The 19,579-nt window shown below is 40.1% G+C and overlaps 1 protein-coding gene across 1 annotated transcript in view; it reads left to right on the plus strand.

Annotated features, from left to right (window-relative positions):
• The window catches only part of LOC137154213 (von Willebrand factor D and EGF domain-containing protein-like), a 218,675-nt gene that overhangs the window by 60,736 nt on the left and 138,360 nt on the right, over positions 1-19,579 (plus strand). The window contains exons 3-6 of the mRNA XM_067549903.1: positions 1,401-1,626; positions 5,903-5,966; positions 6,262-6,496; positions 17,774-17,863. Of these exons, the coding sequence (XP_067406004.1) occupies positions 1,401-1,626; positions 5,903-5,966; positions 6,262-6,496; positions 17,774-17,863 (615 nt within the window). The remainder of the gene's footprint in view (positions 1-1,400; positions 1,627-5,902; positions 5,967-6,261; positions 6,497-17,773; positions 17,864-19,579) is intronic.

The following is a 19,579-nucleotide window of genomic DNA, read 5'->3' on the forward strand; positions in this document are numbered from 1 at the left end:
TCATATCATACATACATACATACAAATCAGCAGGAGACAGAAAAATATAATCCCTGCTAGAAGTCTCTTCACATCTTTGTTTTCAGAACTTGCTCTGTTTTCAAAAACACAGCATCATATTCAGAATTCAGGGTACTAACTTCCTGAGGCCTTTCCAGCTCCTGTCATTTGGGTGTGGGGAGGATACTACTTACCATTTAGAATTCCTTCCTGGCTATTACAGAACAACCCATCCTAGGGCATCCCTGACTCTAGATCTCTTTTGTCTGCTGCCTCTTCTTAAGAGGAAAGAAGTCTTATAGCTGGCTTTCTCTAGGTCACATGCTTCCTCAGTCATGTGCCTGTGACTACAGCTCCTGCTTTTAAAGGACTGCTTTTAAAGGCATACTAGATGTGTGCATGCACCCCTCCCCTCCCAAGGCCTAATGCCCTATTACAACATACATTTTGTAATTAGCCATATTCACGTTTTCAGGTCCTAGTTAATGTATTCAAATTACACATAGAAAGCTCAAAGTCAATACACAGATATGCAAGTAAGACACCTTATACTGTACACAGACATCCCATTACCCTTTAACCAGAAGGAAAGAACTCAGGCACAATGAAGGCTGCAGGAAGCCAGCAGAAGTTAGAGCAGCAGCAACTTCTGCTGCTGAGTAAAGTTGGTCCAGAGCTTATGGCAGTGGAGGGATGAGACATAGGAGAGTTCTGCTCCATCATGCCCCAATACACTGCACAGCCCTTCCTTATTATGCCCATCCTGCCTTTTACATCAGGAGCGAAGTGTCAGCTGGCACAGGCAGTTTATGCCGCACAACATGAACTTAGCAGATCAAAGAACACAGTTCTCTGATTCCATTTAAAACACTACCACTCTCTTTCAAATAAACAAACTGTAGGAGTACGTAGCTGTCCCTCTCCATCAATCTCGGAGGGAGGCCACACCTCCTCAATGCCAGATACCTGTAAAAGGCAACTGAAATGGGTAATTAGCCATCTCTGGAGCTCAGGACCCCAGGGCTGTGCAGAATGATAAACAGTCTAGGGGGCTCAAGCCCTCAGGCAGCGCAGAGCATGAAACAGTCTAGGGCGGAGGTCTTCATAGTGTGGTCTTCAAAGTTTTGTCCAACAATATCTAATATTCTGGGACCGACACAGCTAAACCAACATTGCACGCAACGATTGGAGCGCACGGACCATCATAGGCTTTAGGAATAATTCCTGTCTAAGCTCACCTTAACTCCCAATGAAATACAGATTTGTGCCCCAATTTTTAGTGAACCCGTTTTGAGTGATCTGACAATCCTGTTTTTTAAATGATTATACACAACTAACACAAGCACTGAAAGAATATATTGTAGGTTGCCATAAATTATTCCTTTTATGTTTATCCTCAGATGAATAAATGTGGCACACAAGCTCCAGTGTGGCTTTCACTAAAATCTGAATCCCTCCCACCTCCTGGGGAAAGAAAGCAGCTAATGGCTTGTGCTACCTGGCAATTCTTTGGACGCACCAAAGACTGTTGTTTGTTCCGGATTCCTATCTCAGTTAGAAACTGTGGAGAATTCTTTGTTTATCTCTTGCGACCTACTCAAGGATGCATGGGCTATTGTGCAGAAGGTAGGTTTAATAAAGTATGTGTTTATCAATAAGATTGGATGTACTTTCTTGCTATGTGTTCAAAGGTCCTGGTATTGTAATACACATCTTAGTGACCTTGCAATTCAAGCTTTACTCCCAGTAAGATGCAGACTGTGTAGCAAATAAATCTGCAGCACTTCAAGGTGTTCCTGAGGAATAGCTATTATTATAAGTGCTAAATTTAATCTGGTGTGTATTACTGAGTGCTTACAGTTCACGTGTAACCTTTACTACTGTCTTTGTCTCTGTTTTGGCTTGAAGTTGTAAAGCTAGTTAATGCAAGCATTTTCTTTTGGTTTTGGTTTTTGGTTTTTTGCTGGTACTGTAGCTAAAACTTGCTCTTATCTTAAGTAATCCAGGATTCCAAAAAAGATAAGTCTGGAGCCCTGAAAAGAAAAGAAAAATCTGATAACAGCTTTTCATGACATTTATGTAATTACTCTAGTCAGAAATAATTTCCAGCCCACTATAAGAGCTCTAACCTCTATTCTGTAGCTAGGAAACAAAGGAATAGAAGAAAGCAATTGCTCACTCACTTACACCTTCTGAACTTAGAGTGTTCAGGTGCATATAGATTCAGACAGAAATGATTCTCCTTCCTCAAAGGGAAAACATACCTTTATACTTTCATTTCAGCATTTTTGTGTATATTAACTCTCATGAACATGACACACTGAGAAACCAGGGTTACCACATTTCAGTTAGGTACAATATAAACTAAAAGAGCTGGTCTTTCTTTTTCAGTGATGAAAACACTTTTTTATGATGAAAACATTCTAAACTGAATTTTCTAAATGAAATGACAAACTTTGTATCCTTTAGAAAAAAAAATATTTCAGTCAACATTTTCAAATTTTCATTTTTTTCCTTTTTCCATTTTTTTTTTTTAAAGGAAAAAGAGAGAGAGAGAGAGAGTGCGAGAGAATATGAGGGAAAACGGCTTGTTATTTTTACTTTGATCTAACTTTTTCCAGTCATGAGAAAGTAGGTTTTTTTCTCACTATCAGTAACTTTTCTTTTTTTAACCTTACCACTGGAGAAAGGCGAGGAGGGTGTAAAAAACTGAAAGAAAGTGGGATTTCTCCCTCTATTTTGAAATGAATTTTTTAAAGAAAAAAAGATTAAAAACTCACTGTTGAAATTTTTTTGAAGAATTATGTCAAAAGTAATTTTTAATGAAAAATTTTATTTAAGAGAAATATCCCCCCCTAAAAATATCAACTGCCGTTTCCGACTAACTTGATTTGCTAGCCCTACTGTGAAACTGACACCAGCAATGGAAAGCCTTGGTCATCCTCTACAGATGGAACTTCTTGTAACGCCTTGGAGAAGGAACCTTGCTTTCCAGGTGGCATGAAGGGAAGGTCGCCCTACTCTCCTTTTCCTCTCTGCTGCAGGTTTTGTGCTTCATTCATCTATGTGCTATAGTAGTGGTCCTATATTTCAGCAGTTCTCATATGTCTGGGTTCATGATAGGTGCACTGAGTCACACAGGCAGAACCACAAGACCACCACTCAGAGATCCTAAATCAACAATCCCAATGTGTGGGAGCTGCATGAATAACACTCTCATACTGCAGGTGGCAGTTCATTGCAAACACAGAAGAAGATTCAAAAGACCGGATAAGAAGTAATAAAAACTGCACTGGTAATAACCATAACTAAGATAGTGCCATGGAGGGATCAAACGGAGGAAGGAAACCCCACTCTGTGTGTGTCAAAAATTCTTTCCGAGGGAGAGCTGTGGAACTAATGCTGGGTTATCCCCTCCTGCCAAACACTATAAAAACTCCTGTATATAAGCACTATTCAGCACTTCCCACATTCAACATGAAAAACTCAGAAACTCCATGCCCCTGAACCTTCTTAATTTCAGGAAGGTGAGATGGCTGGACTAAGTGGGTGTGTGTGGGAGCAGAAGCAGGGAGAGAAAGGTTTATCCTGCTCTCACCCTCTTATGAGTTGGTTTCCTAAATTCTACCCCGGGTGTCATTTTCTGCAGGAAGTCATGATCTGAGCCATAGTTTGAGGCAGCTTCCCTTAGGACATAAATGGAATGGCCTGTAGCTCCCTGGTCCCTATTTTAAGTAATTGTTCTTTTTACCTCATGTTATCTGCCCTAGACAGATATTAACATATTGATTCTTCACGCTGATGTAACTGTTTCCTGTTTTAATCTTTTGGGCTCTGTCACAGGGTGTGAGGTGCAATCCAGGCCAGCAAGGGGTTGTGTCACCACTTGCCTTGCAACCCTGGATGCTTCATAATGCTTTGCTGCTGTAGCTTCCAACCTGGAATGCTCACTACCAGCCTTCAAGCATGCAGGACACATCCTGAGTGTCTATGTGCTACTACGTTTCAAAATCTGTGCTCTTAATATATAAAACTATTAATACATAAACAGCCCTGGTTCAGCATTTCTGACCCCAGCAGCCTGTCTACAGCCCCACAGCCCAATTTTGGCTTCCACAAGTCTTGGTTACTGCTTGCAGGGTGACCCCAACCCACACCCAGTCCTGAATTTTTCCAAAACCTTGTGCTCTGCAATGTCCAGCCCTCTCCTGGAGGAGTTCATAGAAATAATATGTTCCATTTGTTCCTCTAAAGACGCAAAAGCCACCAGCTTGCCACGTTAACTGGAGTTAACATTTACTTTAATTCAAACATAGCTCTGGTGGTTTATATTAATATTAAAGCAAATTTGTTAATGAAAGAAGATAGACTTTAACTGACTTAAAATCCTCAGAGATGAAGTTAAAAAGGATTATAAGGAATAAAAGTGAAAACACACATCTAGAAGTCTAAAACTTGATTTAGTAAGGTGGCTTTGTTAATGATGGTTTTTCTCATCTATATTCAGTTCCCAGAGATGTCAATACCGCCCCTGGTTGAAGGACCCATCTTTCTCAGCTTCTACGTGTTCTGTTGCCTTATGTCTGTCTGGGGATAGGTGCCAAAGATGGCTTCTGTCTTTGCTTATAACTTCCAAAGTTCAATGCCTTTGTTTCAAGAGGCAGGATGACCTCATGCTGTTTTTGCCTTTCTGTGGGCTTCCCATCTCCCTGTATATAAATGGGGCTTCCATTATTTTGATTCCACCATGCTTAATTTACACATAAGAGAGATAAATAGCTGCTTTCTCTCCTCTCTGGGAGGGAACCTGTATTTCTCTCCTCTCTGGGAGGGAACCTGTATTTCTCTATTTGGCCATAGATTTTAAAATATATCATTAAGTATCCATATTTCCTCAGATAGTGTTATACATACATTTCACAGTGATATTAATCACCAGTGTGCCAGTAACTGTCAGAACTCACTCTGTACAAGTTTATAATACAGTAATATTGTATACAATCAGTTGATTCATCCCTTGAGGTTCAGCCACCCCATCCTTATAGAACAATAAACCTTTTAAATGGATTCTTCTGAGGGTTACCCCTCAAAGTAAAATTTATTCAAACTATGAGGAAGGCAACACAGAGTCTGGTGGTGAAAGAAGTTCCATGATCTTTCTTCACCCACTTTTTAGCATAATAGCTTTGTTTACCTAATATTGTAAAAATGGAGCTGCATTGTCTTTGCCTGAAGATCGGGCTGGTCAGAACCATTCCTTTGTACAACTAAGGCAGACCTGTTTACAAACTCCCCCTGACATGCCTCATTTAAACATATTTTAGTCATAATTCTAGCATATATCCATAACTATTAATACCCACTAAATACATACATCATGCAAGAATATTAGTGAGTTAATAGTTTTCCCAAGGCCTATTTAGCACAAAGATCATTACAATAGTGTGTAGGGTGTGAATCACAGGCTCCCAAAACATTCCTCTAAAAAGCTCTTTAATTTAGTCCCTTCAAAATATCTGAACTAGTTCTGTGCTCCATTTGAACATAGACCTCTAGAGATAGGAAGATAGTGCAATGACTCCCAGTAGTACACTTTTTGTATCCACGCTTAAGATAAGGTTTACAGGAAAGGTTTTAGACTCCAAATATTTACTGAAGCATATAGAAGGGAAAATATTTTTAGAGCAAAGGTTATTATCCAGAGTGCCGTGGAAGCGATCACCGACACATTCCATACTGTTCTATCTATTGATAGAGTGCCAAGTACATCTTAGAATAACATAGAAAGGCTCCTCGTTACATGAGGCTATGAGTGAGGTGTTCTTTGAGGGCCAGTGGGGAAGAAGTGTTTATAAATCAGCTCATCTCTGTAGTATAATAAATGCATATCCCTTTTCTTTAGCTGTTGCAGAGTTGAAACCAAAGGCCTGTGCTCCTGAGGAATCTGAATTTGAAGGCATTTGCCAGGATAATTAAATAATATCAACTAACCACTAATGTAGGATTTGTATGCATGCATATTCCTTTCTTAATCAGGACAGAATTCCAGATCCAATACAAGAACTGTAAGAGCAATTGTTAATTATTTTTAGATTAGCTAAATTCTTTATTTTCACTGTAGTTAAAATACTATTTTTCTTGCTATTTATATAAAAATAATGTAATTACAATAAAATAGCAATGTAATATTTCTGGCACATTTAGTTATGTTCATTTTTTACTTGATGAAAGAACAATTATGCTATTTATGCCTTTCTCTCCAGGAAAACTCCCGACCTTAACTTTACAACCAGTGATTACTCCTGAGGTGGTGAGAGACAGAGTCCATCTCAAATGTGCTTTCAACCATCCTTCCTCAAATCGTCCTGTGCACTACATGGTGGTCTGGTCATGCCTTTCCACATCCAGCATGAAAGAACAGATTCATCGTGACACAACTCTGCAGACATTTTCCTACGTGGAGATGGATGGAGTTAATTTCAGATTGGGAGATACGGTAATGCTTTCCTGAACTCAGCAAAGAAGATCAAACATTCAGAGGAACTGAATCCTCTTGTAGAATTTTTGTTTGGCTTTTATTAACTCTATTCCCCAATGAATAAGTAAGTAAGTAAATAAATAAATAAATAAATAAATAAGGTGTATTTACACCTAGTGTAAGAGAAGTTGCCTAAATGGGATTGCATTTTAAAGCAGGGATTAAATACTATTTGTCAAGGTCAGAACCCCTAACGTTTCCATTAGTCATCAATTTTACTTATTTTTTTAATATTTTCACTAATGATATATGAAGGGTATACCAAAGACCACACTGTCCTGCAGGGGTGAAAGAACAATAGTGGGCCCAGGTGCCCCAGACTCCCAGGCCTGTAGAGCATGCTCCATCTGGAAGAGCAGGTTAAAAGGAGCTCAGAAGCCCAGGAAAAGGGGAGAGAGTGCACAAGTTGGAGGGAAGTCAGCCCTTTTCCTGAAAACGCACATGGAAGGTTGAAACTGGGATGAGACTATGGTGCTGATGAGGCCCACGGGCAGTGTTTCTCCAAACCCCTCACCCTTTTTGAGAACTGGCAGTCCCTATGGGGTTCTGATCATTGGAACTCTCTTAAACTCCAGGTTATTTGGACTGTAGGAGACCATCCCCTGAGTGGAAAGAGAACAGATGTAGGAAGAAACCAAGGTGGCAGATTTTAGATCTTATACGTGGGGGACTCAGCTGGCATTGCTTTTCACAGGGCTCTGGGCTGAGCCCTGGTGGAGCGGGAGGGCCCGGTTCCCACTGCCATGCTCTACTTGAGAGCTCGGCCTCAGACAAGCTGAGATGGTGATGTTAGGGGCAGGGGTAAGCATCTCTACACTCCCCTTTTGGGGTGATAGACTGGAAACGGGGTATGTTAACCAACAAGCCACCTGCCCCCACCAAATAAACTATCACATGCCATAATACACCTAGAGTTTTCCTGTTTCTAGAACTATTGTAATTAATTCCTTAAGTACCAAGATAAAGCAGCTTGAATATATGATGTGTATATTGCAGATCAAATGCTATAAAGTTGGCACAAGCAGTGTGTGTTTGTGTGTGTGTAGGCAGAGAAAAATGCTACAACTTTTTCTCAGTATTTTTTCCGACCTAGCAGCATTATGAATTTGGAGCACAGACACCTATATGCACATCCATTTCAAGCACTGGGTAATTTTGAAACTCATGGACAGACCCATAATAATATCTATTCACAAAAATCACGTTAAAGAATATGAAATTTTAAAGTAGACAGAGGTTTATTTTATGGACTTTTTCATGGCAATCTGCCTCTCCGAGTCTGATTCCTTGGTTCAATTGTTTGCTGAAAGATGGAGTTCATTACAGAACAATCTTTGAGCAATACATTGAATGGCTTACAAAGCAACACTGATGTTAGTTCCAACAAAAAAACCCCAGAAACTAAAACAAAAACACCACAACCAGACATCAACACAAGGCATGAAAAAATAGACTTGTATATAAATTCATGGCCTTCCACAGCACAGAGGTCAGACTTTAAAAGTTAAATTAGGTTCATAATTGTTATAAATAGAGAACCATTAGTCATGCTAAATAGTCTGAAAAAATAAACACTGCAGCTATAATAGCCCCATATAAAACACAGGTTGCAAACAGTTTTGGTGTTTTGAATCTTTTCTTCAATAAGAATTCACATTAAGAATACATTTATTTAAATTCTTATAAAGGTAAGTCATTTATAACAATGGTCAAATATAGACACTGTTGCTAGTTTCTTCTCACAATTATGCTATCTGCATTTGAGTCAGACAAACTAATTCTGCCAGTATTCATGGTGAGTTGTGTTACACCGAGATATTTATTGTCATCAAAGTAATGTCACTTGCAATCAGTGCAATACAGACTTAAACAATCCTGGAGGGAGAGAAGAAGTTTAGTTAACTAGTAGCGTCACCAAGCCCTTATAAGACAATTTTTATTATATTAAAAGTTGTCTTCAAAAGCCCGTCTTTGTCCTCTGCTGAAACCCATATGTTTATTATAGCAAGTTTAGACTGATTTATTCAGTTCACTGCTAGGACATTTTTTAAGCTTTTCATGGCCTATTTGAGTAATTATAATTATCCACAAAGTGTCATCAGTGAAATCAGGCAATGATGCTTTACCTGTAACAAGGAATTTAGTCTAAAATATTACACATTATAAAGATTTTAAAAACCATTTCACCATGTTTACTGTTCCTAATAATAGTTATAAAAGGCCTGATTCTACTTTCACTTGCACTGGTGTTTAATCAGGAACTAATGGACTTACACCAGGTTAAGTCTGGTATAAATGAGAAGAGAATCAGGCCAGCAGGACCAATCAACCCTGTGAGCACAGGGGAAAACAGTTTGCAACCCCCTTGCGCCCATGGAAGCTACATAATAGAAGGGATTCTGTTAGGTCAGGTTAGTTTTAAACTAAGGCCAGAGCCTTGCAGATAGAAGCTGTGCAAGAGAGAAGCTGGTAAATCAGATGCATCTTCTGACTGGCTTCTCCCTGCCCCGACTGCAATCCAGAGAGAGAATCCTAAGGGCTACATTCTACCCTCAGAAGTAAGTGAGGTTGCGTGGGTGTACATGAGGGTAGAATTTGTCTCAAATGGGCCAAATTAAGACCTGGTGTATCAGGGTATAACTCTATACTTACTTGCTTCTGCTTATTCCATTTTTCATCCATTTACACATGGTCTGAATTTAGCCCTAATGCTTTTGCAAGTGAATTTTCAGAGTTGCTTTATTTCTAAGCATTGTCTGAAATCAGGATCTTCTCCTTTCTTTCCTCAATATAATATAGTCTTGAGAAAATATTTTTGGTTTTAAATGATCTCTTATGTGATTGATATCTACTCTATTTTCCATTCATCATAAAGTCTCCTGATAATATGGTAAGGCACATAACAGACTATCCATCAATATGTTTCAATATACATTGAAATGATTTAATAGCTTTAATAGGCTCTTAAAGAGTAACTGAGACTCACTGGGCCAATGATGTTTGAACTTTCATTGACTTTTCTGTAGTCTAAAACAGCCAAAGATATTTCTACATAAAACTCATGTGTGCCTTCCCCCCCCCCCCCCCCCCACACACACACACTTTGGGCTCTTATTTTGTTATTTCAGACAATCTGGTGTCAGCATAATGTTAGTGAAACTATTGCAACATTAAATAAATCTATAATATGCTGTTATTGCTACAGAAACACTAAAATAAACCCATTCCATCTGATTTGAAAATCCAAGCAGTCCTAAGTCTGATTTTATACAATATTGACAGAGGTCAATCCATTCATAGAGGCACAGCCATTTGTAAATTATGGTAGGCAGAATGTGTGTAATGAGTTATGCTAAGAAAGGAGGAAGGGGCAGGTTTGCTCAGCCCAGCAATCTGAAATTTCACATGGTGAGAAAGCAACTGTCACCATCCATAAACCATGATTCACATTTTAAAATAAAATCTTTAAATAAAAGTGGCCTTTCCGAACTGGTTGCTGATACATAAACATCATTTGTGACACCAGAAAAATAGAACCCTGTGCAAATGAATGTAATTCAGTAGCTACCCTGCTTTAATATATGAAGAACAGTTTAACTTCCACTCAAAGAGGGGAAGGAGGTTTCCCTTCTTTACTTACCGCCTTCTCTAGGTGAGTGATTCGATATACAACTGTGTAAACATTAAAACTTTCTAATAGGAGTCTGCAGACATTCTTAAAATACATTTTCAAATGCCTTCTTTGAGTTGTGTGGTTGGCAGAATGTATCAAGCCGTCCACTGGTACTTCCCCAATCAAACTCATCATTAGTAGGGCTAAAGCGGGAACTCTGTAGGCAAAGAGGGACAGGTAGCCTACAAAGGAGCTGGTCCTCCATTGGTCTGGATCCATTTCCAAATTCTGAAACCTTTGAAATTCCCCATCACTAGGTTTAGGTGAACAACTGCTACACAGAGGCTGGGTTTACTGTGCACGTTTGCCTATGGTTTGGCTGTTTGGAGGTTGATAGAGACTGTGGTTTTGTATATAGGTTGGCATTGACGAAGCAAGCTTACATCATGCTTTCCCATGTAATTTTGCTACGTTAATACTAGGATTTGCATGGTGGAGCATTTCATCTCATCAAGTGTCAGATTCTGCTGCTGCCTCCATCTCCATCCTTCTGTAGCCAAACAAGCCACAATTGGTGTTTTGTGGTTACTCTTCCCTTCAGGGTCTGGTTCATTAAAATAATAATTAACTCAAAGCAAAAATCAGCCTGGGCAGTCTATTTGATCCTCCTGGATCCCTAATTCCAGACAGTCTTTTCTGTCTGCCTGATGAGGAGATTTTCTTTTCCTCTAGACCCCCTGGAGATACCTCCCTGAGGGTCCTTCTCCTCTTTACCCTTGTATCAGAGCACCAGGCACCAACTCTTCCTTTTCCCATTCTTTTGTCACCTCAATCTCCCCCTTTCTAAAGGAGCAGGCTCCTTCTTATAGAAATGCCACAATCACATGATGCCTTATCATCTGACCTAATCGCTGACCCAAGTCCAAAATCATAAGCTGGGCAGCAGATAACTAGCACAGGCAGAGCTGAGCCCAACTACCCTTAAAGAACCAGGCTGCCTTATGACATGTGGCTTTTGTGCTTGGGCAAACTCTAAGCAAACATTGGTTAGGGTTAAAATATTCAAAATCACTTACGTGTCTTAGATGCCTAAATTCCTTTTCTAAAAGTGGCTTAGACACTTACGGCCAGATTTTCAAAGGCATTTAGGTGTCTGAAAGTACAGATGGGCATGCAGTGGGATTTTTAAAAGCACCTAAGCAGGATACGTGAAATCAATGAGACTGAAACACCTACGGGATCGGGCCCTCCTGGCAAGATAAGCGGGGAAACACCTAATTTGAGAACCTTGCTTCGGAGCATCTGAGGCTTTGGCTCTGAGCAGCTCATTAGCTGAGGAGTGGTGTACGACCCAAAGACTTCTTGATGCCCACTAGCAGAGGTCACAGGGGTACATACAGTTACAGGGATCCCCTGGGTTCACCAAAAGGGGTCATATACAGGAAGCATGTGTCACACTGGTCTTCATAATCGTTGTGAAATGTATGTGCCTGAAAGGCATTGCTTGTGTTGCCAGAGGCTGGTAGAGTCAGGGAACTGATCCACAGCAGGCACAGACAAGACTTCTTCATGCTGAGGGCAGGTGGTAGCAACGTGCCCCACCACCATGGATCCCCTGGGAAGTACTCACATGGTGTCAGGACTTAGGCACCTTTACTGCATATCCAGTGATGGAAACTTAGGTGGCTATGGTAATTTAGATACCAATGGGGTGAGATGGCAGCTGGGTGACAGTTTTGAGAATGCCAGTGGTGCCTACATGTTGGATTTCACAAACACCTTTGTGAATCTAGTCCCAAGTCATATCTGAAAACAGGAATTAGGTGCCTAAATCACTTAGACTCACTTCCCTTGCCGTGGCTGCTCAAAATCCTGGTTTTAAGTCACATGTCCCCTTGGCTGACAATGGTAGGCAGGATCTGGTACAGTGTACTGTACCACTTCAAGAGTAGAACCAGAGCATCTTCCCTGCCTGATCTGGTATATGGTTGTGTGTGAACATCTGTGCATATGACAAAAATGTGTATGTGACTTTCTTTGAGTTGTTCTATAATATTCCTCCCCTGTCTTTTACCATCAGCCAAAACTGCCAAAGAGGGCCTCCATGGATACTTTCAGAAGTAACTATGAGTGCAGAACATCGACAACTCATAATTTTTCAAGCTCAAAGGGGATTTCACAAGCTGAACTTCAAATGATTTGCGGGGTCGTTGGGCTCCACAAAATTTTGCAAAAAACATTATTTTGAGATTCCAAAAAACCACAAAAATTTCTGGATAAAATGGAAAAAAAGGAAACTGATAGTATTCTATATAAATTAGAAGTTATGAATGTACAAAATTGAAAGAGGAAGATAAAGACATCAGGAAAAATCCATGGCTGGCAGGGCTAAGGACCGTTAGCTATGTTTCAAAGAAAATTAGAAACAAAAGAAATCCTAGCAATGGAAGAGGCCTATTACTCGATGGAGATGGCAAAATTGTGTGCAATCAGGGGACTGGTCCTGGTATCACGGGGATTGTTCCTGGCTTCTATACTACCTGTGGAATTAGACAGCAAAGAGATCTGAGTCCCACTCTAACTCCCTTTATCTAGATGCCCGCCTGACCTCAAGAACTCTTCTTTCTCTCTGTCCCGTGAAGCTGAGTCCTTGTAACTTTGATATGGCTTGGCCCAGGATTCCTGGGGGCTTATCCCCCAGGCTCATCATGGTCAGTAAGGACACTTCCCTGACCCAGTGATCACTACACTGAGTTTATACCACATACAATGTATTCAACAACAATGGTAAAAAAATAAGAGAAAAATTGAAAAGGTTAAAGGATCAAAGAACCCCCATTATGGGGAACACTGTAAACAATAGTCTCTGTAAATTATGAAAATTCACAGCCTATTCCTTCACGTCGCAGGCCTCCTTTCTGGGACCTGGATCTGCTGAGGTGATAGCACAGATAAGACACTTAGTCTGATGGTGGCTCCACGCTCTCAGATTTTGGCAGCAGTACCCTTCTCCCAAGTATCATCCCTGCCACCAACTTTGCAGTCCAGCCTTCAAGGCTCTCTTGTCCGGTGAGATCTCCCTCTATCGGGCTTTCTTTGCCCAAGGTCCCACCTCATTCTCCATAGTCACTCACCACACTCAGCTCCAGTTTGCTTGCAGCACAGTGGATCTTCTGCTATCCTGGTCCCAGATCAGGTCCCAGTCCTGAGCTGTAGCTCAGTCCTGGCTCACTGTCGGCATGGCTAGGCTCCACTGATCCAGCTCCCTGACTCTGGGCTGCTGAACTCTCCTTCTTATGCCTTACTCTGCTATGTCAGCTTCAAGGTCATATGAACAACAGGCCCTGAACTCTCAACTCCCTCAGAGCCCTGCCTGCCCTGTCCATCCAGCTCAATTGGAGTGTTGGCCTTTCCCTGTTGGTCCTTGGGTTACAGCTCTTCTGATTTGCCTGGAAACCTGTCAGTCCCAAGATCCTGACTCCTTTTCAGCCCTTCCTCTTTCTCCTGGTATTGGAAAAGGGCCAACCATTCACTATTTACATGTGAAAGATGCAGAAAATGCTGTAGTGATTAATAAATATTTCTGTTCTGTATTTGGAAAGAATCAGGATGATGTACTTGTATCGCATGAGGATGATGAAGTACTTTCCAGTCAATTAGTAACCAAGGAGGATGTTAAGCAACATCTACCAAGGATAGATATTTGTCAATTAATAAACTGGGATAATTTGCACCCAAGAGTTTTAAAAGGGTTGGCTTAGGAAATCTTTTAATGTTATTTTTTAATAAAACAATGCCACTCAACATGGCTTTACAGAAAATAGATCTTGGTGAACAAACTTGATTTTATCCTTTGATGAGATTACAATTCTGGTTGATACGTAGATATCATATAGATAGATAGATCATATAGATAGCTCATGTATATATGGTAGATATAATAGACTTTTGTAAGACATTTGATTTAGTACTGCATGGCATTCTGATTAAAGAAGTAGAATTATACAATACCAATATAGCACATGTTAAATGGATTAAGAACTGGCTAACTGAAAGATCTCAAAGTAGTGTTCAATGGAGAATCATCATTGAACATGGGAGTTCCTATTTGGGTTCCACAAGGATTGATATCAGGCCTTACGCTATTCAACATTTTCATCAGTGATCTAGAAGTAAATATAAAAGCACTGCTGATAAAATCTGTGGATGACACAAAGATTGGCAGAGTGGTGAATAATGATGAGGACAGGGCAGTCATACAGAGAGATCTGGATAGCTTGGTAACCTGGGCCCATTCAAATAAAATGCATTTTACTGCAGCCAAATTCAAAGTCACCCATATAGGAACAAGGAATGCAGGTCATATGTACAGAATGGGAGACTGTACATTTACAAAGCAGTGACTCTCAAAAGGATGAATGGGTAATAATGGAAAAGCATCTCAACATGCAAAGCTGTGTCAAAAAGGGCTAATGCAACAATTAAGGCAGAAATACCTAACTTTGAGGGTGACTAACCATTGGAACAAACTACCAGGGGAAGTGTTGGATTCTCCATCTCTTGATGTCTTAAGTCAAATAAGTTATTGGGCTCAATACAGGGGTGAAATAGAATGGCCTGTGATATACAGGAAGTCAGACTAGGTCCCTTTTGGCCTCAAATCTAAGACTTTTTCAATATAGAGGAAAAAATTGTCTATGACTGTAACAAGTCCTATTTAGAGATTAATGCTCTATATCCAATGACCAATTCCCAAGGCCATGCAGTTCCCCCTCTCCAACATTAAAGATCGAATTCTGCCTTTGATTGAATGCACTGCTTCCCTTGATTATGAAGTAGATATGAATCTGAAGAAGTCAGTGGGAATTGTACCTAAGTCACCCTTTTTATTTTATCATTTTCTACCTAACAGTGGATTTTGCCCTAAAGAAATAATTTCAGACACAGAGATGCAAGGAAGCAAACCATAACCTGAAGCAATTGGATTATGGTGTCTGAAGTTCCCTTTACAGATTGCTATTGCTTTAAAAGGGATGAAGAAAAAATATAATTTTATTTTAAAAGATTTGAGGAATTTGTGAAAAAATACCACCTCACCTGTCACTGTTGTCAGCAAGATGCCATTGGGGTTGTTATTATCTCTTTGCTTTAAATGATATGTTGATATGAAAAAATATTGCTGATTACTGAGCTGGAGAAGAAGAGCTGGTATTTGGCTGAAGGCAAAAAACTCCTGAGAAGAACTATAATAATAATTATGTGGCAAACTGTCAATCTGTAGCTCAGTGGCCAGTGAACATATCTGATGATTATGAAGAGACATGCACACCTACAAGGTAAAGAAGAAACTAAAAAGGAAGAAGAACAATAAAAAAGACAGGAATAAAATGTAATGCTATAACAAGCTCAGTGTCCGTATACTTCTGATTTGCAAATATAGTGCTAATCTTCACAAGTCCTCTAGATCTTACCCAATACACAGGAGGTGCCTTTTATTGAAGGTAGTCTACTCTTTGCTTACCAAAAGTACATGGACATATACATGATATTTTAATGGTATTTTAAATACAGCTATGTATCATCTCTATATTTTAAGTGTAATGTTCTATTTGCAGAATGGATCCCAAAAGTATACCGCCTTAGAGGATAGAGATATTTAGACATTTGGTCTCTCTTTCTAGCATACTCAGAGGAGGAAGGCTCCCCAGCCAGTAAGCCAGATTATTTAGCCAGGTTCTTTGAATATGAACGTGATCCTGACTAAATAATGTACAATATGGCACGCTAGTGGTTTATTGTAACTTTGCCTTAAAAAAAAAAAAGCTTCTAAGTAAATAAATAAGCCACTTTGTTCTGCAACAGGGAATATATATATTGGGAACGGAAAATGAGACTGGGTTACTGATGCATTTTCCAAGATGCATGTCATCTTATTTACAATCCGTCTTGGAATCCTTTGTTAGATCCACCCCCTCCTTTCCTTTCAGCCTCCTAGTGAGCAATCCTGCCAGCTTTAATTGTATCTCTCTTCTTGGTAGGGATTCTCAAAGTGATGTTTTCAAATGGAAATCACTGTGTGAATATTCTTGGCTAAAACAGCTCAGTAAGTTTTACCATAGTCTGTGTAAATACAATATCTGAAATGTATAGGATAGTCTCACTGAGAGGTTTAGTGGAATCATTTTTTTTTCACTGAGGGAGATGTGAGGGAACAGACATCATCTGATTTATCTCCTTTTTTCTGCTGCCACTGATTTGTTGGATCTTGATTTTTTAGAAGATTCCCCCATCACCACAGGTGACAGAAACAGCATGAGGAACAGCAATAGTCACCCTCTGCCATGCAAAAAAAATATATTTCTTAAAACTTCATAGATTGAACAATTAGGCAATGATAATGTCTTGAGGGATAATAAATCCCTAATGATAACATGTAATTCAGTTGGAAGACACAACTCTTTTATTGTGCTTTAGAGAGAATTACACAAATAATCTGTCTAAATACACAGAAGTTGAAAAACTGTAACTTTAGAGTAGTATTTACTGCTGTTAGAAAGGGGCAAACCTGAGGTAAGATCAAAAGAATTCTGTCTGTTCAAAATAAGGAAGAATATTGGTTCCCCTCAGCAACCTGAGGTGATATGGTAGGTGATCAGTAAGGAAATCTGAAATAAAAAGCAAAGCAATGGAGAGCACAGAGGAATGGCCCTGAGAAGAAAATGTATCTCAAGAGGAACTGGGAATAATCCATTTGGATGTAGATATGAGTAAGTGAATTGAGTGAGTGAGTGAGTGAGAGTTTTATCTATGTAAGTATAGATAAAATCATCTTTGAATATTCCATGTTTCCAAAGCATATGTCACAAAGGGATTTAATGATGCTGATACTATTTTTGAGGGTGGATGATTGTGAAGCTGGTCCAACATAAAATATAACCTCAAAAATATGGACTAAAAAAGAGGCTGTGTGTGCCAGTAGATAGGACAGGGGCCTGCAAACTAGGTTCTATTCCTGGTTCTACCATTGGCCAAAAGTGTGACCTTCTACACGTTATTTCAGCTCTTGACTCAGTCTCCCTCTAATGGGATGATAATATTTGCCTTTCTAACATGCTGGAGATCTGAAAGCGCTAGGTAAGTATTAAGCGTTATTAATTGCTGAGACTTAGGCCTGGTCTACACTTCTGCCAGCAGTTGAAAACATAGCTTGTGTATCTCTTGTCAACTTACTTACGTTGCCGTATCACGGCGTCTTCACTGCGCTGCATTGACTGGAGGCGCCCTCCGGTCAACGCAGCCTTACTCCTTTCAGGGAAGTGGTTTAATCGCATCAGCTGGAGAGCACTTCTGGGATTGATTGAGTGGGTCTTCACAACCTGCTCAAGTGTAAACATGCCCAACTCCTTTCTTTTTTAAATGGATCAAAAATACTTTCAATCGTTGGGGATTACAAATATGTTCAAGCAACAACCCCTAAAAAAAAAAATCTGTTCTAAACCTAAAAACAACTGCCAAGATAACTAGTGACAATGCATAACTATATCACTTAAGCTTTATTTCAAGAAAGTATTTATTATACTCCCTTAAGCTTTATTTCAAGAAAAGCTATTCATTTATTATAGGTCTTTTGCACTGTCACTGCTTTTCTGAGGGACTCTTCTGAGCAGGAGTCATTGCCTGAAGAGAGCGATGGATTCTATGCTGGGATTAAGGTAATGCAGATGTCCTTGATTTACTGTCCTTCTCTGGCATGACACTGAAAAATATTTGAATATTAACCAACATACTTTGGAACAGAATACACAAGAACATAAGACTTGACGATCATTATCAATGTAGCTTCTACGTGCCCAGTAAGGCAATGTTTTAATAAATTACATGTCATTCTATAAACCTATCTAAAGCACTCACAGCAGTGTCTAGGTGCTGACACGGTCAGAACAAAGAAGTATGCAAAAGCACTACACTTACCCTCTAGCACACGTCCAGATGCATTCCAGTGGCTATGTACAAAGTTAGGAGTGCCAGACCTATGTGAAATGGATCCAATCTTCCTGGATTTCAGAAAAGCATTTGATAGAGTTTTACATGGAAATTATTAGTTTAATTGGAGAAGATGGTGATTAATACACCATCAAAAGGTGGGCAAGGAACTAGTTAAAGGGGAGACTACAATAGGTCATGCTGAAAGATAAACTGTCAGGCTGCAGGGAGGTTACTAGAGGAGTTCCTCAGGGATTGGTCTTGAGACCAGTCTTCATTAACATTTTCATTAACAAGGTTGGCACAGAAATTGGCAGTGCATGAATAAAATTTGCAGATGACACTAAATTGGGCAGTATTGCCAATACAAAGGAGGACTGTAATGTAATACGGGAAGATTTGGCCGACCTTAAAACTGGAGTAAAATTTTCTCTCATAACATAGGTTCTCCATTCTCCTGCTCATTCTAATAGAATCATAGAATAGAATCATAGAATAATAGAGTTGGAAGGGACCTGAGGAAGTCATCTAGTCCAACCCCCTGTTCAAAGCAGGACTAACCTCAGTTAAATAATCCCAGCGAGGGTTTTGTCAAGCCGCATCTTAAAAACCTCTAAAGACGGAGATTCCACCACCTCCCTAGGTAACCCATTCCAGTGCTTCACTACCCTCCTAGTGAAAACCTTTTTCTTAATATCCAACCTAGACCTCCCCCACTGCAATTTGAGACCGTTACTCCTTGTTCTGTCATCTGCCACCACTGAGAACAGCCTAGCTCCATCCTCCCTGGAACCCCCTTTCAGGTAGTTAAAGGCTGCTATCAAATCCCCCCTCATTCTTCTCTTCTGCAGGCTAAACAAGCCTAGTTCCTTCAGCCTCTCCTCAAAAGTCTTGTGCTCCAGCCCCCTAATCATTTTTGTTGCCCTCCACTGGACTCTCTCCAACTTGTCCACATCCTTTTTGTAGTGGGGGGCCCAAAACTGGACACAATACTCCAAATGCGGGCTCACCAATGCCGAACAGAGGGGAATAATCACTTCCCGTGATCTGCTGCCAATGCTCCTAGTAATGCAGCCCAATATGCTATTAGCCTTCTTGGCAACCAGGGCACACTGCTGACTCATATCCAGCTTCTTATCCACTGTAACCCCCAGGTCCTTTTCTGCAGAACTGCTGCCTAGCTCATCCCCAGTCTGTAGCTGTACATGGGATTCTTCCGTCCTAAGTGTAGGACTCTGCACTTGTCCTTGTTGAACCTCATCAGATTTCTTTTGGCCCAATCCTCCAGTTTGTTTAGGTCCTTCTGTATCCTATCCCAGACATGTCTGGACCAGTGCCACCTCCTACACAGGGCTTGTGGTATTGTCACATTCTAGCCCAAGGCCAGGAGTAATTAGTCCCTAAAATCCTCAGATTTTGAGACTGGAGAGCACATGACAGCCTCA

Source organism: Emydura macquarii, unplaced genomic scaffold, assembly GCF_026122565.2.
Source record: "Emydura macquarii macquarii isolate MOO-44397 ecotype Brisbane River unplaced genomic scaffold, CSIRO-AGI_Emac_v2 contig_1253, whole genome shotgun sequence".
NCBI lineage: Eukaryota > Metazoa > Chordata > Testudines > Chelidae > Emydura > Emydura macquarii.